At 49.8% G+C, this 20,860-nt stretch overlaps 1 protein-coding gene across 2 annotated transcripts in view; it reads left to right on the forward strand.

Moving 5' to 3' along the window:
* Window positions 1-341: 341 nt before the first annotated feature.
* Window positions 342-20,860, forward strand: part of MYBL2 (MYB proto-oncogene like 2) — a 35,838-nt gene continuing 15,319 nt past the window's right edge. Inside the window, exons 1-7 of one of the 2 annotated variants that reach the window (XM_059407044.1) lie at window positions 342-587; window positions 4,514-4,607; window positions 8,815-8,886; window positions 9,698-9,790; window positions 10,003-10,223; window positions 12,787-12,946; window positions 19,428-19,712. In XM_059407044.1, the coding sequence (XP_059263027.1) occupies window positions 568-587; window positions 4,514-4,607; window positions 8,815-8,886; window positions 9,698-9,790; window positions 10,003-10,223; window positions 12,787-12,946; window positions 19,428-19,712 (945 nt within the window). In that variant the 5' untranslated portion in view covers window positions 342-567. The remainder of the gene's footprint in view (window positions 588-4,513; window positions 4,608-8,814; window positions 8,887-9,697; window positions 9,791-10,002; window positions 10,224-12,786; window positions 12,947-19,427; window positions 19,713-20,860) is intronic. The other variant, XM_059407043.1, reaches the window with a different exon arrangement.

The following is a 20,860-nucleotide window of genomic DNA, read 5'->3' on the forward strand; positions in this document are numbered from 1 at the left end:
GCGTGGGGGTTTTTGCACAGTCGGTTTCCCTAGGCTTACTCCCCAATCCCTGTGTCTCACTCCCTTTCCTCAGTCTTTGCTGGGTGGGCAACTCCTGACCCGCCCCGGACCCACACTTGGCCTGGGTCCGGCCTCAGTCAAAGGACAGTGGGTTCAATTCCTCAAGTTCCCAAACGCGGCCCGCTCACCAGCAGCCCTGGTACTCCAGCGCTCTGGGCCCGAGAGGTGCCTGCCTGTCCGCAGGCCCCGCCCCCGAACCCGGCCCCACCCCCCAGACCCCGCCCCCGCGCAGCCCGCAGGCCCCGCCCCGCGCACACCAGCCCGCCCGCGCGCCAGGCCCGGGCGGCGCCGTCGCGCTTGGCGGGAGATAGAAAAGTGCTTCTGTGCGCGCCGGCGGCGGCCGCAGTTCCTGCGAGCGGCGGCGGGACCCGCGGATTAACCTGACGCCTCCCGGCGCGGCCCCGGGGCCCGGAGCGGCCGGAGCAGCCTCACCCTGACCCCGGCCCGGCTCCCGCTCCGGGCTCAGCCGGCGGGCGGGCGAGCGCGGCGCGGCCCGGGCCGGGGGGGATGTCTCGGCGGACGCGCGGGTGAGCGGAGCCGGGCGGCCGAGGGCTTTCCTCCCTTCCTCCTCCACCCTGACCCCTGTCCCCCACCCCACCCCTACCCTCGCCATGGCCCCTCCGGGCGGGGCGGAGCTTCCGCGGGAATTGCTGTGTCCCGGGTCGCCCGAGGCAGGGGGCGCGCGCGAAGCCGGGGGGCTCTTGGGGGCCCCTCGCTCCGCTCCCCAGGCCTGCTGGGCCTCGGAGCCCGGGCGGGCGGGTCTCCTGGGACCCGGGCCAAGCCCTGCATGATGTCATTTTGTCTCCCGCCTAATTGCGGGGTGGGGGTAGGACGGCGGTGTCAGCTGCTAGGGCCTTTACCGGGAAGGGAGGCGACCCCTGGAGAGGGAAAGTGGTTTTTCCTTCAAGTCGCAGCGAGGGGGTTAGCCAAAGCCTAGAGGACTTTTAGTTCAAACCTATTTGGTTGCCTATGTGGCGGTGGGCATTTCTTCTCAAATATTCCGGGAAGTACAGAACTCCCCAAACTCTTTCCGGCCTGAGAAGGGTGCTGGGGGTGGGGGGACTCTTTTGTGTGTCTCCCCGTCTCCCCAACCTGGGTGTCGGGCCCCAGCTTGGTTTAGTTTCAGAGACCCGTCTTCCTGTTCCACATGAGGAGTTGGAGGTAGTTAGGTTTGAAGGTGAGGGGAAGACACTATCTAGACTGCTCTGGGGCCAAGGCAGGAACTGCAGGCTCCATTTTAGTCACTCCTCCAGGGAGGGAGGGGCAGAGTGGAGCCTGGAACCTGGTCTCTGGGTTCCAGTACCCTGTCTTAACACCCGTGTGCCTGGTGGCCTGACCTCTGGGTTTTACATCAGCCTGGGAGTCCGAGGATCAAGGGGGCCTGCCTGCCCTGTTCCCTCCCTGGATGGGTGCAGCCCAGATAACCTTAACCCCCCTTCCCTTGGTGTCCCCCTTCTCAGGAAAAGGGTATATAGACTTGAGAAGCACTCACTGCTGGGCTTTCCCCAGAGCTCCTCTACGCAAGGAAGCCTCTGATCCCTGGGCCGTGGTCAGGGTGCCTGGCCCAGGTTCTCTCTTCCTCAGGCCACTATTTCCCAGGGCAGCTCCAATTCCCAGGAGGAGTTTCCTGGTCAGGCACTTAGTGGACCCTGTCCTCATTTTTGGTGCAAGAAATATTATTCCAGGGCATGATAAGCCCCAGAAAATGACAAAGCCCCACGTCATCTGCTGCTTTGCTCCTGGAGCTCTGTGGAGGAATCCCCTGCCATGGGAGGGATGGTTTCTGTGCACCGGCACACCACAGCCCTCCACTCAATTCTTGGCCACTCGCTGTAACTCTCCTCTGCACCAGTGCCCCACTTCCCGCTCAGCTTCTGACTCACCCAGCCTGGAGCAGAGCCCAGAAAGAACATTGAAGGGCACAGAAAGGGTGTGTTGGACCTACACGTGGTTGCCGCTACCGACTTGGGCTCTGCTTTTTCAGCTGGGATTACAGGGTGAGGGCTTGAAGGTGCAGGTCTGGAGCCTGACCTTGTCGACTTGGTAAGGGGCATAACCTTTGTCAGCCTCAGTGTCCACATCTCTTAAATGTGGATAACGGGGATGCATGTGAGATAGATGGTTAGCTCCATGTCGATGATAGAAGTGTATTTTGTATACTGTGTATCTCCCAGCTGAGTTGCTTGTCCCTGTTAATGCCCTGGAGCACCAGAGAGTGTTCACAGAAACACTGTTTTATCCTTGAAGGAACATTTGCTGAGCTTCTATCAGAGCTGGGTGCTGGGGAACCAAAGGTGGTTTCCGTCAGGAAGAAGTCTGGAGACAGTTTATTTTATTTTATTTTAAAGATTTTATTTAAATATTTGACAGAAAGAGATCTCAAGTAGGCAGAGAGGCAGGCAGAGAGAGAGGAGGAAGCAGGCTCCCTGCTGAGCAGAGAGCCCGATGCGGGGCTAGATCCCAGGACCCTGAGATCATGACCTGAGCTGAAGGCAGAGGCTTAACCCACTGAGCCACCCAGGCGCCCTGGACAGTTGATTTTAAAACCAGCTTCATTCTGTATCTTGTAGAGCTTTTGCCTCCTACTTTGTGATGGTGGAGAACTCCATGAATGAGGACAGAGATGATAGGACAAGGCTGAATTCCAGTTCCTTCTGTGACCCATGTATTGCTGGGTTTAGACGCTGTCCGCCCCTTCCTTTTCTACTTTTAAAAGATTTATTTTATTAGCATTTCTTATCAACCAATAGGCAGCAGCACTGCGTGTTTATTCGTTAATTCAAGTATCCGGTCATTCCCTGAGCAAACATTCAAGGCCTTTTGCTGGCAACCCCCACATGACCTGGGGATGTGAAGGAGGAGCTGACCTCTGTCCCTGTCAAGGAGACAGGCACTCGAAGCCTCAGGGCCTTCATTCTGAGAGACAGGAGGATTTCCGAGGTGTGGGAGCTCAGGAGTGACTCTAGGAAGATGCTGAGCCCTGGAGAGGGGGAAGGAGACATGAAAGGAAGTCCTTGTCCTTTTGGAACAGGCTTGTGCTTGCCTTGCTTGTTTGGAGGTGGCTTTTCCCACTTACAGATGCCTGACTTAGGAATGTGCCTGACTGGTGACCAGAGGCATTCCACCACGAGGAGCTGGGAGTGGCCCCAGCATCTGACATTCCTGGAGGTGGAGAGCGCGATTTCCATTTTTTAATTTTTTTTTTTTTAGATTTTATTTTTATTTATTTAATAGGCAGAGATCACAAGTAGGCAGGGAGGCAGGCAGAGAGAGAGAAAGGGGGAAGCAGGCTCCCTGCCGAGCAGAGAGCCCGATGCGGGGCTCAATCCCAGGATCCTGGGATCATGACCTGAGCTGAAGGCAGAGGCTTTAACCCACTGAGCCACCCAGGTGCCCCCCATTTTTGTAATTATTAGACCTGATAGATATGAAGATTTTGGAGGAACTTAAAAAAGGGCCTGTTAGAAAATAACACCCAGAAGTTAAGGCTGCTTGTACTTTGATTTTTCTCTCCATAAACCATGCCTGTATGTAGGGAAGAACTGGAAAATGGACGTAGTTACTGAGGTTACATATTTAAAGCGTTATTCTCAAATAACCAGTATTTTTTGAAATATGTGCTTGATAACTGTGTATATCATCAGATTTAATCCTTAAAATAACCATAACATTTTAAAAGTTCTGCCTATAGAAAAGAAAATCCTAAACACATGTCTACGTGTCTGAATATCACAAGAATATCACAATATTCTCGGTGAAATCTTTTTTTTTAAAGATTTTATTTACTTAATATTTATTTATTTAAATAAATAAGAGAGAGAGCACCTGTGAGCACAAGCGGGGGAGTGGCAGGTAGAGAAGCAGGCTCCCCACTGAGCATGGATCCCAATGTAGGGCTCCATCTAGGATTTTGGGATCATGACCTAAACTGGCAGCAGACGTTTAATGGACAGAACAACCCAGGCGTCCCTTCTTGGTGAAATCTTTTTTCTTGCAGCTTTTGTTTTGTTTTGTTTTTTTAGATTTTATTTATTTATCTGACAGAGAGATGACAAGCAGGCAGAGAGGCAGGCACAGAGAGAGGAGGAAGCGGGCTCCCTGCTGAGCAGAGAGCCCAATGTGGGGATCGATCCCAGGACCCTGAGATCACAATCCAAGCTGAAGGCAGCGGCTTAACCCACCGGGCCACCCAGGCGTCCCTTCTTGCAGCTTTTGAAATCATTGGGTTGTTTGTGAAAATAAAAGGGTAAAGAAAATAACAATAATCCATCACCCCAATTCATTAAAGAATTAAAAAAAGAGGAGGGTGGACATATCAAAAGTAGAAAGTAAAAGGCTGCCTCCCTCAAGCCTTTGCCTTGAGTTCACGGGCCACTGCCCACACGCTGTCCCTCCATCATGTGGCAGCCTGTGCAGACACATGTCCTTGACCCTTAGTTTGCTGTCCCTGCAGTGAGGAGCTGGATGAGCTGCACTACCAGGACACAGATTCAGACGTGCCAGAGCAGAGGGACAGCAAGTGCAAGGTCAAATGGACCCACGAGGAGGTGAGTGACACTGAGAGATGTTTGGGGGGAAGGCGGCTGATGGCAGCGTGGGGGCTGGTCGGAGAACTGAGCCTGGGGTGTGTGTGTGCCTGATGCCGCAATGGGTGTGATGAGGAGGAGGAGCTGGTGAAAGAGGTGGGTGGGTCCTCTGGTTCCCCCCTGTGCCTGTTCTCATAGCGATCTCAGGGATGCTCCACACTGAGGACTCCTGGGAGAATGTGTCTCTCGGAAGCTGGTGTGTTTTGCCTCATGGGCACTAACTGTGCTTTTTGCCTTTTAACTGCTGGGGTGATTAACCTAATGGGCAACCTCCTCTTTATTATTATTCTTACTATAATTTACAGAGGGAGAGAACACACACAGCCACATATTGGCAGGTGGAGGGGCAGAAGGAGAGAGAGAATCCCAGGCAGGCTCCATGCCTAGTGCGGGGCCCCACTCGGGGCTCCATCTCCCAGCCCTGAGATCATGACCTAAGCTGAAATCAAGAGTCAGTTGCTTAACCAACTGAGCCACCCAGCTGCCCCTCTTCTTTATTATAATTTTTAAAAAATTGTGTCTTGAGACATCAAGCTCTGAGTTTTCTTTTTGTTTACAATCGAATGCACCTTTTTAAAGTGAACAGTTGGAAGCACCACCTTGATTATCGCAGAAGCTTTCCTTGGTGATCCCATCTTTCCTGGCTCCAGGCAATCGCGGATGTAATGCCTCTTAGTGTGGTTTGTTTTGTCTGTTCTTGAATGTCCTGTAAATGAAATCATACAGCTGTATTCTTTTCTATCTCACTGCTTTTGCTTAACAAAATAGTTGCTTGATTCAGCAATTTGTTCGTTCTCATTGCTGAAAAGCATTCCATTATATGGACCACAGTATGTTTTGCTTTGGGCGGGTTTCAGTTTTTGGCTTTTGTGGATAGGGCTGCTGGGATTCTTGCATAAATCTTTTTTGAGTATTCTGTTTTCATTTCTCTGGGGAGATACTTATGTGTAGTCAGGGGTAGGTGTATGCTTAGTTTTATCGAAATTACCAGACCTTTTTCTGAATTGTTTGTTCCATCCTAGACCCAAGCAGGAGAGAGGCAGAGGGAGAAGCAGACTCCCTGCTGAGTAGGGAGCCCAATGTAGGGCTCCATCCCAGGACCCCAGGATCATGACCTGAGCCAAAGGCAGATGCTTAACCACCTGAGCCACCCAGGTGCCCCAAAACTTTTTTTTTTTTTTTTTTTTTTTAAGATTTTATTTTTTTGAGAGAGTGAGAGCATGTTCATAAGTGGGGTGAGGGGCCGAGGGAGAGGCAAGCTCCCTGCTGAGCAGGTGGCCCCGGGGCTTGATGAGGGGTTCATTGAGGGGTTCCATTCTGGGACTTAGGATCATAACCTGAGCTGGAGGTGGACTCAACTGGCTGAGCCTCCAAGCACTCCCTGAGTTGTACAACTTTTTAAAATCATGAATGCTAAGCCCGGTTTTCTGTTCATCCCGCTGTGGGCCAGGAACTGTATTTAGCTCTTGTGGGCCTAGAAGAACAAACAGGCTGGGGTCCCCCACCCCAGAGCCACTCTCTGCTTGGGGTGGAGCGAGAATGCTGTGCGGGTCTACGGACATGCTGTGGCGATCCTCGGTGTCCACGTGTGCTCACCGTTGCATCCCTGGTCCTTGTGCTGGGACTCCCATCACACAGGAGGCCCTGGGTCCTTGCTGAAATACCTTTAGGTATTTCCTTTACTGTTACTGTTGCCTGAAGAGGTTAGGGAAAATTTCCTGGATAAGGATTTGGAAATCAAGTCAGGGAAGAATGGTGGGTATATTAGATTAGGAAATACGCAAATAGAATAGAATAGAATAGGTTGTAGGTGGAGAAAAGCAAGTACAGGGACCTTGGTTTGGCTGAAGGGAAGGGTTCTTGAAGAAGAAGAATGGTTGATGTGGACAAAAAGATCAACTGGGCCAAATCCTGGAAGGCCTAGAATGTCGGGCTCAGTAGTGTAGGCTTGTTCAGCTGGCAAGGTAGATCCACTGGAGGTTTTTATTTTATTTTATTGTTTTAAAAATTTTATTTATTCATGAGAGACAGAGAGGCAGAGGCAGAGGAAGAAGCAGGCTCCCGATGGAGCTGGGGGCCCAATTTTGGGCTTAATCCCAGGATCCCCAGATCATGACCTGAGCTGAAGGCGGATGCTTAACCGACGGAGTCACCCAGGCACCCCCCTGAAGTTTTTTAAAGCAGAGGAGTGACCTGCATGTAGCGGGGTTTCCGTGCAGCTAATCTGCTGTGTGTAGAATGGATAAGAGATTTGGTGGCAGCCCGGGACTGAGAGACTGGTGGTGCCCAGGGCATGGGGTGAGGGTGCCGTTCCAGGCTGCTGTAGAGAGATTATTGGGGCAGGGATGGAACTGAGGTGGTAGAGGCCCCTGGGGCCTGGGAGGAGATGGAGACCATAGAGCCCAGTATCCTTGCCGGTTGTCAGGGAGGAAGGCGGTGCTAGGTATGGACGTGGGCACATAGGAGGACTGGTGTTGGCCCGGCCAGGCTGGGTGGCAGAGGAGGGCACGGTGTCCGGCGCTGGCTCAGCTACACGATTTACTGGGACTTTGCCCCAGCCAGTGCTGGACGACACTTGAGGGCCTGAATTTCTGTAATGGCCTTTTTCTTTTGTCCAGGGTTGTGTATGTGTATTAAAAAAACATACAACCTACAACACTAAATGTATCATCATAGCCATTTTTAAGTGTGCAATTCAAGTTCAGTGCGGTAAGTGCATTCCCGTTGTGCAGTAGATCTTTAGAACTTTCTCGTCTGGCAAAACTGAATATACCCACCGAGCTCAAATTCTTCATGCCCTTCCCCCAGCTCTTGATGACCGTCTGTCTGCTTTCTAGTTTTATTTTTTTTTAAACTTAAAAAAAATTTTTTAAAAGATTTTATTTATTTATTTGACAGAGATCACAAGTGGGCAGAAAAGCAGGTAAAGAGGAGGAGGCAGGGCTCCCCGACGCAGGGCTCAATCCCAGGACCCCAGGATCATGACCTGAGCCAAAGGCAGAGGCTTTAACCCACTGAGCCAGGCACCCTTAGATATTTCATATGAGTGGAATCCTATAGTATTTGTCCTTTTGTGACGGGCTTATCTTACCTCTGTCCTTGAGGTTCATCCCTGCTGTAGCTTCGAACAGAATTTCCTTCTGTTTTAAAGCTGAATAAACATTCCATTTTATATTACATTCCATTGTATATTATATGGATATACCACATTCTCTTTATGTAGATGTATATAAAATATAAAAAAATCAATTTGATCGAGAAGTTCTTTCCATCCAGTGAACTACAGCCATTCGCAGTGCAGCTCAGTGCTTTTAATTGCACTGGGATATAGGGATCACCTTATAGAGCACGTCCATTAACTTCTGAACAGCCCTGCACCCCTTTGCTGTCCCTCCCTCCCTCACCTCTGATCTCAGACAACGACCAACTGCCTTTTTGTCCTTATAGCTTCACTGACGTTTTCTAGAATGTCCTATGCATGGAATCATGCAGCGTGCACTCATTTATGCCCGGCTTCCTCATGATGTTGAGATTTCATGTTGTTGCGGGCGTCTGTAGTTTATTTTCAGGAGACTGTTGTAACACCTACTGTTTGCATGCCGCACGTCCCCGTCAGTCGCTGTCCTCTCTGGCCTGTGCGTCTCTCATGGCCTCCCTTCCTCTGTTCTGCCCTCTTACAGCCCCTTTCCCTGAAGCTGCCAAGGCGAAGTGCATAATATGCACGTTGGATCGTGACCACCCACTGCTCAAATGCCTCAGTGGCTTCATGTGATGCAGAGGCCCAAGCAGTCTTGTGTGTGGTCCGGCGCCTGCTGTGACCTCCCAAGTCACCGTGCATCCCCCTCTCGCTTGCTTCCTGCATTCTAGCCGCACCAGCCTTCCTCTGAGCCTGTCCCTTGGTCTCCCTGAAGAGGCAGTCACCATGTTCCTGTCCGCTGGCTTCACTCTCGTTTGTGGGAGCCTTTGATTAGCTCCCTCTGGGCCATGATTCCTGCAAGACGGGGCAGCTCTGTCGCTGCCCGTTGCTGTGTCTGTAGTACTTGGCACGTAGTAGGTGCTCCCTTCATGACTGCTTGCCTGGAGGCGGTGGTCCTTTTGCCCTTTCCTCCATCGTGATCGTGCTTTCCGCACGTGTGCGAGCTGAGCCCTCTCTTTCTGGCATTGGCAGGATGAGCACCTGAGGACCCTGGTAAGGCAGTTCGGACAGCAAGACTGGAAGTTCCTGGCCAGCCACTTTCCTGTGAGTGCAGCCCCTCGGTGGCCTCCTACCCCAGAGATGAAGGTTCTGGTGACCAGACTGTGCCTAGGACAGACTTTATGCCAAGGAGAAGACAGTGTTCCTTACCAAGCTGCCCCCTCCCCGCCCAAACACCAGCCTTCCTAGACCCTTCCTTCCCAAGCCAGAATTTGAGTCTCCCATTCATAAACATCTCCACACAGCAGCCTTGGCAGGCATGGTGGTCTTCGGGCTCTGTGCCATCTGGAGCATGTGACCAGTGGCACATTTGCATTTCTTTCTGCTAGAAATGTAAGCAATCTGAAGAGCGAGACTGAAATAGAGGGGAAGTGATAACTTTGGGCAGGCTTCCTGCTGAGGTCCCCCAGAGCAGCTGAAGCCTCCTGGGGTTGCAGGTCCCCCGTATCTCCGCCCCCAGGACTGCAGGTATCTGGTAGGGAGGGGATGTGTCAGGAGTTGCTATCTGCCTTATCTCCCAAGTCGCTTGCAGCTCAGGGACCAAGTCAGCAGACCCTTTCTACCTCACCTTCCCTTGCTTCTGTGAGATCTGAAACCTTCAGGGAAATAATGCTTTCCCAGAAGCAAGGACAGATCCCTCACATACGCCACAAACTTTTATAGGAATTTATAGCTCCCTCCTTGTACTGGGGGGCCGGAGGAAGCTTCCTACAGGGCAGCCATGTGTGTTCCAGCATGTGGGAGTGTAGTGTGTGGTAGGTGAAGGGATCAAGGCCTGGCCCCTTGAACCCAGTGCTCAGCCAGGGCCCCAGGCTGTTGTCATAGGAGTCCTCACAGGTTGCTGTTCTCTCCCCAGAACCGCACTGACCAGCAGTGCCAATACCGGTGGCTGAGGGTCTTGAACCCAGACCTCGTCAAGGGGCCATGGACCAAAGAGGAGGATCAAAAGGTATCTGTTGGGACAGCGCCTTGCGCACAGTGGGTCTTCCTGCACCCCAGCAGATCCAGGGATGGTGAGGCTGTCCTGGGGGTGGGCAAGGGTGTCCAGCTGGTCCTCTCCAGGCCACGGTGAGATGAGGCTTATGTGGAAGGAACTGCACTGTTCTATTAGGGGGCGAGGGGGGGGCGAGTGCCCTTGGCCTCACAGAGACCTTTTCCAAGGTCATCGAGCTGGTCAAGAAGTACGGCACGAAGCAGTGGACGCTGATCGCCAAGCACCTGAAGGGCCGGCTGGGGAAGCAGTGCCGTGAGCGCTGGCATAACCACCTCAACCCCGAGGTAAAGAAGTCCTGCTGGACGGAGGAGGAGGACCGCATCATCTGTGAGGCCCACAAGGTGCTCGGCAACCGCTGGGCCGAGATCGCCAAGATGCTGCCGGGGAGGTGAGCTGCCAGCTGGGCGCTGCGGACCGGGGGCCGGGGGCTGGGGCAGGCTGGGATGTTCCCAGGGAGTGAGGACATCCACTGGGCTCTTGGGGGATAGTCCAAGAGTCAGTCCCATTTCTTTGTAGTTGTTCACTTTTCTCCGAGATGAAGGAGTCCTTCAGATTCTTGCCTAGGGCTGCCCGGACCTGGCTTTATAGGCAGTTCCAGACCCCGGCATGGAGAAAGAACCTGGGGGCTTCCTACTCTGTGTACAGATTTTCCTCTGATCCCTATTGGAGCTCTGTGCACCACCCCTGCCCTCTGCCAGGGTTGCTTTGTCCTTTTTCTTAGAGAATAAACTTGTCTTATTCCTGCCTGTGTGGTCAGGGCCAGGATCTAGACATCCAAACCACTGCTCTGCTTTCTATTCCTTGCTGTGCCTGGTCCCTCTAAGAGCCTCTTGGGGGCTTTGGGGGAGCATCAGGAAGACTTGACTCCATTCTTGCCAGAATCTTCCTCCAGGGTCAACTCCCCTCTGCTAAGTTGCTTATTGTTCCCCTAAGTGCTTTCCGTCTTCTGAAAACTTAAATAAGCCTCTTTATTTGTGGCTGTTTTCTACCCTGTTCTCTTTGTCCTTAGGCATTTCTCCCTTATTCAGTTTAATTTTTACTCCTTTGTCATGACACTGTGGTCCTGGGAGGGAGAGGCGATAAAATGCCAGACGGTGTCTTTCCTCTGAAGTCTGGAATGGTCTAGTTTCAAAACTCAAACCTGAGTGTGTTATCCTAACTGCTTCTCCTACTGCTTGGGTTGAAGACCTGGGTCTCTCTCCCTGTGAACCTGATGCCACCAGCCTGGCCTTGACGTACTGTCACCCTTGCTTACCCCTTGGACTTTAGCTGTCTGCCCTCCTCTCAGCCCCCAAAACATGGAGAGCTCCCTCTGAGAACCCCCTGGTGCTCTCCTCCGTTGGCCTGGGATGCACACTGCTTGTGCCCCTTGTGTAGCCAACACACTTGTCCTTTAGTCCTTCGTGGGGGTGTCTGTCTGTCTTCCAGACTGCGGTTGGTCCCAAGCGACCTCCCCATACTGCCCATACCCCTGCCCGGTCAGGACAGCCCACGGTGGGAGAGTTTCGAGATGCCGACCCACCTCTTTGACTGGCGGCTCAGTCCGGCCATGCATCATGGCCATTCACAATTCAGGGGAAGAGCACCGTGCTTGGACTCCTGCAGTAGGGAGCGCCTACCACGTGCCTGCGTCTCTGTCTTGTAATCTGATGGGCCGCGCTGCTGTTCTGCCATGTGCGCCTGGGCTGCTCTCCTACCCTCTTCTCTACGGCTCTGCTGCTGCACGCTTCCGTGGTGCTGCGCTGGTCTGTGCTCTGTGCTGCTCTGCTCCCCGCGGTCCTGCAGCGGGTGCTGCTGTGGGCTTCTGTAGGCCTCTCCTGCCCTGTTCTACAATACTCGGCTGCACATGCTGCTTACTGCGTTTGCTGTGTGCTACTCTGATACTTCCAAACTGCCACCTGCTTCTCTACACGTTGTATTTTGGTGCCGCTGTACTGGGCTGTATTTGCATACCACCGTACAGTTTTCTCCTGCTCTGCTGGTTTATCTGTACCAGTGTGCTTTCTGTTCCTGCACTTCTCTCCACTTCCACACTCTAGTACTCTGCTCCTGTAACATCCTCCTGCTCTCTGCTTGTAATACATGTGTCTCCCCATTTACTCTTCAGTAAGTGATGGAGTATGAAGTCATCTCCTGATTCTCCAGATAAAGTAACAGAGGCTCAGAGTGACCCATGTCAGACCCTTTGTGCCATCCAGTTCTGCCCTCTGTGGCCATTTGCCATCTGAGAGGAGGACCAGGGCTTGCGTTCAAGGTCACCGTGAGCCTTAGGATGGAGCTTAGCAGCCAGGGCTTTGCTTCTAGTTTCTGCAGATGCAAAGTGAGTGGAAAAGGGAATGCGAGCTTCAAAAACATTTCAGCTGTGTGAGTGTTAACCATAGGCTGAATAAAACCTCTGCTTATTTTGCTGAGGTTAGTGGAAATATGTATAAATCACAGAGGGCTAGATGCATGTGTGACTTCATTTTAGAGCTAAGAGACCGTAGAGTCAGGGTGCCTGGGTGGCTCAGTCAGCTGAGTATCTGACTCTTTTTTTTTTTTTTTAAAGATTATTTATTTATTTATTTGACAGAGAGAGATCACAAGTAGGCAGAGAGGCAGGCAGAGAGAGGAGAGGAGGAAGCAGGCTCCCTGCTGAGCAGAGAGCCCGATGCGGGACTCGATCCCAGGACCCTGAGATCATGACCTGAGCCGAAGGCAGCGGCTTAACCCACTGAGCCACCCAGGCGCCCCGAGTATCTGACTCTTGATCTCAGTTCAGGTCTTGATCTCAGGGTCGTGAGTTCAGACCCCACACTGGGCTCCACGCTGGGCATGGAACCTATTTAAAAAAAGAGACCGTGGAGTCATTGGGTTGACCTCATTTACGGGAGCGGGAACTCCACTCAGGGAGGTCCGTGACATGGCTCGTGGCACTTCTGAGTTGAAAGGTCCCCTCTTGGTCCCCGCAGGACAGACAATGCTGTGAAGAATCACTGGAACTCCACCATCAAAAGGAAGGTGGACACAGGTGGCTTCCTGAGTGAGTCCAAAGACTGCAAGCCCCCTGTGTACTTGCTGTTGGAGCTCGAGGACAAGGACTGCCAGAGTGCCCGCCCCGTGGAGGAGCAGGTGAGACGGCTTGCTGAGGCCGCTCAGCCCCAGTGCCCAGCTTTGGGTTCCGTATTTAGCCCCGCCCATCTCATTTAACACCTGTTCTTGGCTTTTCATCTTCGCCACGGCTGTTCATGACTTCCTGCCACCGGGTCTCCTGTGGGCTGCATCTCCCTCACCAGGGCCCTTCCTTGTCCCATAACTCTGCACAGACCTGACACTTGTCTGCCCGCAGGTGAAGGACGACAGAACAAGCTGACATATAAAATGGAGGGTTGGGTTGAAGAGGTCCTAAGCCTCCTCTGTCCTTAGCAACAGCTTCCTTTCTACCTGTCGCCCTTTCTAGGCTTTTCATACTTAAAGCAGGTTGGCAATTGAAGAAAATATAATTTATTTATTGAGGTCTAATTCACTTAGAGTAAAATCCATGGCATTTAGTGTACAGTTCTGAGTCGTGACAAAAAATATACTGTCCGATAACTACCAAACCACATCGAGATACAGACCTTTCCATCACCTGCCATGTTCCCTTGTCTTCCTTTTCATCAGCGCATTTCCCTCATCCCAGGCATCCCTCGTCTGTTTTCTGTCTATAATTTCACACAGTTTTCTAGAAAATCATACAAAGAAGTTATATGGTATTAGGTTTACAATTGTAAAAACGAAACACAGTATGCAGGTGTTAGCATTTCCCACCCCATACTCCGGAGCAAATTTTTTTTTTTTTTTTAAGATTTTATTTATTTATTTGACAGAGAGAGATCATAAGTAAGCAGAGAGGCAGGCAGAGGACGGTGGGGGGGGGGGGGAGTAGGCTCCCTGCTGAGCCACCCAGGCACCCCCAGAGCAAACTTTTTATTGAAATTTCAAAACTATTTTTTCTAATGATTTATTCTTCTTTTTTTTTTTTTTAGATTTTATTTATTTACTTGATGGAGTATAAACAGAGGGTAGAGGCAGGGGGAGAGGGAGAAGCAGTCACCCCACTGAGCAGGGAGTCTGACGTTGGGACTCAATCTCAGGACCCTAAGATCATGCCCTGAGCCAAAGGCAGATGCTTAACCCACTGAGCCACCCAGGCACCCCAGTGATTTATTCTTTACAAATAAAGATTTGGGGTACCTGGCTGGCTCAGTCAGAAGAGCTTGTGACTCTTGATGTAAGGGTTGTGAGTTCACCCCCACATTGGGTATAGGGATTACAAAAGTAAATAAATAAACTTAAAAAGATTTGGGGGCGCCTGGATGGCTCAGTGGGTTAAGCATCTGCCTTTAGGTCTGGTCATGATCTCAGGGTCCTGGGATTGAGTCCCGCTTTGGGCTCCTTGATCAGCAGGGAGCCTGCTTCTCCCTCTGCCTACTTCTTCCCCTGCTTATGCTCTCTCTTTTTCTCAAAAAGGATACTTAAAAAAAAGTCTTTAAAAAAAAAAAAGGAGGGGGGTGCCTGGTTGGCTCAGTGGGTTAAAGCCTCTATCTACGGCTCAGGTCATGATCCCAGGGTCCTGGGATTGAGCCCCACATCGGGCTCTCTGCTCTGCAGGGAGCCTGCTTCCTCCTCTTTCTCCCTGCCTGCCTCTCTGACTACTTGTAATCTCTGTCTATCAAATAGATAAATAAAATCTTTAAAAAAAATAAAAATAAAAAGGATTTGAAGGAAATGTGTCAAAGAATGAGGATTGGACAATGCTGAGTCATGGGAGGTAACGTACTCCCCCTGTGCTGTGTTCTAGTCTCTTCTGGGATTGTGAACTAGTGACTAAGCTTTCTTCACGCTCCCCCTTCCCTATTCTTACTGGCTCACTAGGACCCGCATCCCCTCCAGGGCTGTGACTCTCTGCTGTGGCATTGCATCACATTCTTGCTTCTGGTTCTCAATTTTTCAACTTGAGAGAGTATCTCTTGATTCGCTGGTATGAATGCTTCTGTAGAATAACAAACAGTAGAGAAAGATCTTGAACAGAAAGTAAATTGTCTTCTTCTAGTCTGGGTTCCCCACACATCCCCTAACCAGCAGAGTCTGCTTCTCATACTTTGTTGAGTATCTAAGTAACATATTTTCAAGCCTTTTACTTCTGGTTGAAGAAGAAGCATACGTTCCACAAAGAGAAACCATGGGCATCATCAGCAGACATAGTCACTTTTTAGGATGGAGGGGAAGTGGGCAGACCTTCTTCGGTCTCTGAAAATCCTGGGCTGAAAGTTAGTGTTTTGACTTCACTTTTGCCTCTGGCACTTTTCTTCTGGAGCGCTGGCCGTGCAGGGCCAGAATGAGCCCCGGGGATCAGTGAGGGTATTGTTTTCAGCCGCATTTCATCTCCAGCATCGTTTTCATGGTTCTCTTGTGCTGTTTATGTAATTATGGTTATATCTAATTTTAAAAATTAGGAACAAAGCCAGGGGCGCCTGCGTGGCTCAGATGGTTAAGCATCTGCCTTCAGCTCAGGTCATGATCCCAGGGTCCTGGGATTGAGCCACGGGCTTCCTGCTAGGTAGGAAGCCTGCTTCTCCCTCTCCCTCTGCTGCTTGCATTCCCTCTCTTGCTATCTCTTTCTCCATCAAATAAATAACATCTTTTAAAAATAAATAAATAAAATTAGAAACAAAACTTCAACGACCATCCTTGTAACTTAAATCACTGTGCATGGGCTCGTTATTTCTTTAGGAATTCCTGGAGATGGATTGAGACACATTTCTTGAAAAACTTTCTTTTTTTTTTTTTTTTTTTTAAGATTTTATTTATTTACTTGAGAGAGAGATTGAGAGAGAGCATGAGAGACAAGGAGGTCAGAAGGGGAAGCAGACTCCTCGCAGAGCTGGGAGCCCAACGTGGGACTTGATGCCAGGACTCTGGGATCATGACCTGAGCAGAAGGCAGTTGCTTAACCAACTGAGCCTTCTTGAAAAATTTCTAATATGTTTTGCTAGATTGTCTGCCAGAAAAGGTTTGCCTATTAATGTGTCTATGGGACCAGCTCCTGTTCTCCCCACTCACCAGTCAGGCTTGCAATTGTAGTTCTTGTCCCCATACTTCAAAAGCAATGCAGGATCCCTGTAAAGAGTTAGAAACTTGGGACGCCTGGGTGGCTCAGTTGGTTAAGCAGCTGTCTTTGGCTTAGGTCATGATCCCAGCGTGGGATAGAGTCCCGCATCGGGCTCCTTGCTCAGCAGGGAGCCTGCTTCTCTCTCTGCCTCTGCCTGCCATTCTGTCTGCCTGTGCTCGCTCTCTCCCCCCCCTCTCTCTCTGATAAATAAATAAAATCTTTAAAAAAAAAAAAAAAAAGAGTTAGAAACTTTACAGAACTGAGTATTACAGAAGACAGCCTGCTAATCTCAACTGCCAGAGAGAACCAATATATTGTTTAATGTGTTTGCCAACATTTCTAATTAAGGGCAATATGTTGAAAATGAGATTATGATAACTTACTGCCATACAGTTTCTTCTGAAATCTTTCCATGTCATTTTGTGCATACAGAGCTTTACACCATTCTTGAATCTGTTGTCTTTTCATGACCTGCTGATGAACGTTTGTCACCATTTCTGTTAAGACGCTGCAGGGAACATCATTGTTCCTATTCTTTGTGCATGTACTTATTAATGTGGGTTAGTTCTTATAGATGTGGCATGATTAGGTCAAATGGTACGGACACATGAAATTTTTATAAGCATCACCAAATCGCCACTCGAGTGTTGGTACCATTTTGTCCTGTTGGCAGCATATGGCACTGCCTGTTTCCCCACACTGTTGTTGTGACTGGCTGTGACTGTATTGAAAATATCTTTGCCAGGATGCTTGGGTGGCTCAGTTGGTAAAGCATCTGACTCTTGGTTTCTGCTCAGGTCATGCTCTCGGAGTCGTGAGATCGAGGCCTGAATTGGTTCGGGGCTCCGCACTGGATGTGGAACCTGCTTAGGATTCTCTCTCCCTCTCATTAAAAACAAAACAAAAAAACTTTGCCAATTTTATGAGCAACAACAGACTATCATTTGGGTTTGATTTCTTTTACTTGTGAGGTTTACCATTTTTCTTTAGCTTATTGATTTTCCTTTACCCAAATTAATTGTTTGTTTGTTTGTTTTGGTCATTCATAAACTTTTATTTATGTATTTAGGATATTACCCTGTATCATATGGTAACTCCTTTTTCCTAGCTTGGGAAACTCAGATCTTTCTCATCCCTTCACTTTATAAAGGTGTAATTTATAGACAGTAAATGCACCTTTTAGTAGATAGTTCTGTACGTTTTGACAAATATAACCCACACCTCAATCAAGCTGGAGGACATTTCCAACACCCCCTGAAGTTCCCAAGCACTCAGCCCCTGGCAGCTGCTTCTCTGTTTTCTGTCTCTGTAGTTTTACCTTCAAAAGGATGTTGCGTCAACGGAATCACACAGTCCCTACTCTGCTGTGACTGTTCTCTTCCGCTTAGCTATTAATGTATTACGATTCACCCATGTGACTGCGACTGTCAGTGATTTGTTCCTCTGTACTGCTGAGTGACAGTCTGTTGGTCTGGAAGTACCATTCTTTATCTGTTTACCAGCTGAGGGTCATCGTTTCTAGCTTGTTCCCAAAGAAAGCTGCTATAGGCATCTGCGTTCAAGATTTTGTGTGAACATAAGTTTTCATGTCTCTTGGGTAAACATCTAGGTTTGGGATTGTTGGGTCATATGGTAAGTGTATTCCGAATTTTAAATAAAATCACCAAGCCATTTTTCAACACAGCTGTTTCTGAAGTGGGATTCCCACATTCAGAACCTTCAGTAGCGTTTATGGCATTCTTCCCCTTTCTCTAATCGTTGCAGTTACAAGTTTTCAATCAAATCTATTCTTATCTAATCCTTTACTTCCTTTGCCTGGATCACAAACCATTTCCATCCTGTTCACTTGACAGTGATAGCAGTAATAGCCACGGTGCATGCTGGGTGCTGCTGGCCTCGCTGCTGACCTCCTCAGGGTCCTCATTTTACAGGCAAGAGAGCTGATGCACACACAGGCCACACAGCTTGCTCAAGGTGGGCCAGCTAAAATGGCCAAGCTCTGGCTGAATCCAGAGCCTGCATAACTCTTCCTGATGCCGTTTGGCCCTCCTCAGGGATGTGGGATCACGCTCCTTGCCCTTGAGAAGCCTTGTTGATCACATGTGCTCTTCTCAAGGCTACACTGGGATATGTAAGGTTAACATGTCAACCTTAGTTTCAGGGTTCTGCCAGGAGAGCTAATGCCTCAAATGATTTTCATCTTTTTTTTTGGTCACAAAATTAGTATACACTCATTTTCCAAACATTTATTTTGAAATGATATTAAGCATACAGAAAAGTTACAAGAATAGTACAAAGAACTCCCATAATACTCTTTACTAGATTCATTAGTTGTTTTTTTTTTTTAAGGATTAAAAAAAAAATGTTTTTAGTTAACTCTGCACCCGATGTGGGATTCAGACTCAAAATCCTGAGATCAAGAGTTGCGTGCTCTACTGACTGAGCCAGCTAGGCGTCTCTAGATTTGTTAGTGTTTAACATTTGCCTGATTTGCTTTATTTTTCTGTATACAGGTACCACTATTTTATCTGAGCCATTTGCTTCTCTATCCCATAACACTGAGTCTGTGTTTCCTAAGAATAAGGACCTTGGCTTACATACTCATATGTATGTTTTTGTTCAGTTCAGGGATTTTAAATCCTGATTCAGGGCTTCGAACAAATCTACAGTCCATTCCATTTTCCTGCCCACGATACAGTCTAGAAGTAGACTTAGTTATCATATCTCTTGTCTATTTTATCTGAATAGTTCCTTAACCTTTCTTAGCCTTTCGTGATGCTGATATCTTAGAAGTATAGGCTAATGCCAGTTATTTTGCGGTCCGTCTTTCCTTCTGTCTGTCTGTCTTTCTCTTTTTACTTGTTTATGTATAAGTGACTCCATTCCTAGTGTGGAGCCCAGCGTGGGGCCTGAACTGTGAACAACCCTGAAATCAAGATGTGAGCTGAGATCAAGAGTCGGACGCTTTACTGACTGAGCCACCTGGCTTCCCATCTGTCTCTCAATTTAGATTCATCCTAGTTTCCCTATTAGATCAGGTTGTACATTTTAATTTTATTTTCTTTAAATTAAAAAAAAAATTTTTTTAAGATTTTTATTTATTTATTTGACAGACAGATCACAAGTAGGCAGAGAGGCAGGCAGAGAGAGAGAGGAGGAAGCAGGCTCCCCACTGAGCAGAGAGCCCGATGTGGGGCTCGATCCCAGGCCTCTGGGATCATGACCTGAGCTGAAGGCAGAAGCTTTAACCCACTGAGCCACCCAGGTGCCCCTATTTTCTTTAAATTTTTAATGTTGAATAACCTCTGTGCCTGATGTGAGGCTCGAACTTAGGACCCCGAGATAGAGTCGCTTGCTCTAAGACTGAGCCAGCCAGCCGCCCCAGGTTGTGTGTTTTTCCCTAGAGTACTACACAGCGTCCATCTCATAATAAGAACCCCGTGCCCTCGTGTCCAACAGGGAAATGTGACCAGCTGGCCCCCCGTGCTTCCTGCCGTGAAGGAAGAGGAAAGCAGTGAGGAGGAGGCCACGGCAGCCACCGCCTCGACAGAGCAGGGAGCTGTTCCTGCACACCTGGATGGAGTGCGGACGCCGGAGCCCTTGGAGGACTTCCCGAAGCGTGAAGACCAGGACGGCTCCTCGCCAGAAATTAGCCTGCCCTATAAGTGGGTGGTGGAGGCTGCAAACCTCATCATCCCTGCCGTAGGGTCCAGCCTCTCGGAAGCCCTGGACTTGATCGAGTCGGTAATGTTGGTCATGGCACTTCACAGTGGGCATAGAGCACCTGCCAACCAGGAGTGCTTCTCTGATGGGCAGGCATCCTTCTGTTCACTCCGTCATCCCATGACTGTCTCCTGGGCTGACGCAGAGTGCCCAGCTGGGATCCAGGGCCTGGGGACACAGAGGGTGGCCATGCGGTCCCTGCCCTCATGTGCCACAGTGCACATGGGGTGGGAGGGCTCCCCAGAGGAGGTGGCACTGTCCTGAGACCTCAAGGGTGATGAGGGGAGGGTGTTTGAGGCCCAGAACACCGCAGGGAAGAGCCTAGTGCTTGCCCCATTGGATGTAGGGCGGGGTTGGGTGTGCCAAGTGGGTGGGGTTTGGTGTGCAGAGTTGGTTCTGGTAACTCCAGTAACCCTGCTGGAGGCCGCCTTAGCTGTGGATTGAACCTCGCCAAGGACAGCTCAGTGAATAACGACACTGTTTGTCGAGCATCTAAGTGCCAGGCTCTGGGTTCGTGTATAATCCACACAGTATCCTATGAGGTATGTTCTTTGTGTTTTCTAGATGAGACTGAGGTTCGGGGGGGTTAAGTAGTGTCCCCGTGGTCACACAGAGTAAGCTCAGTCTTCTTACTCAGCCAAGTCTTAACAGGTCTTGGCTATCTTTTTTTTTTTTTTTAAGATTTTATTTATTTATTTGACAGAGAGAAATCACAAGTAGATGGAGAGGCAGGCAGAGAGAGAGAGAGGGAAGCAGGCTCCCTGCTGAGCAGAGAGCCCGATGCGGGACTCGATCCCAGGACCCTGAGATCATGACCTGAGCCGAAGGCAGCAGCTCAACCCACTGAGCCACCCAGGCATCCAGGTCTTGGCTATCTTAACCACCTCTTGTTCCAGAGTTTGGGACTGGTCCCGGCTACAGCATCTAGCTATGGTGTCCCCTCCACTCCAGGAAATTTCAGAGTGGCCCAAGAAGCAGGTCTGATTGGTTTCTCAATACGTTCAATAAATAGCTCCTGGATGCCAGGGGCAGTCCCTTGTTTGGGCCCTAAGGGGAGAGTTAGATGAATGCAGGACACACTCTGTGCCTGGCCCCGTTGGCCTCTCATGGTGTTACCTGCCTTCATCCTCACACTGTTCTGGCTCTTCTACTTGATGGACCCAGAGAGG

The sequence above is a fragment of the Mustela nigripes genome, chromosome 7, assembly GCF_022355385.1.
Source record: "Mustela nigripes isolate SB6536 chromosome 7, MUSNIG.SB6536, whole genome shotgun sequence".
NCBI classification, from domain to species: domain Eukaryota; kingdom Metazoa; phylum Chordata; class Mammalia; order Carnivora; family Mustelidae; genus Mustela; species Mustela nigripes.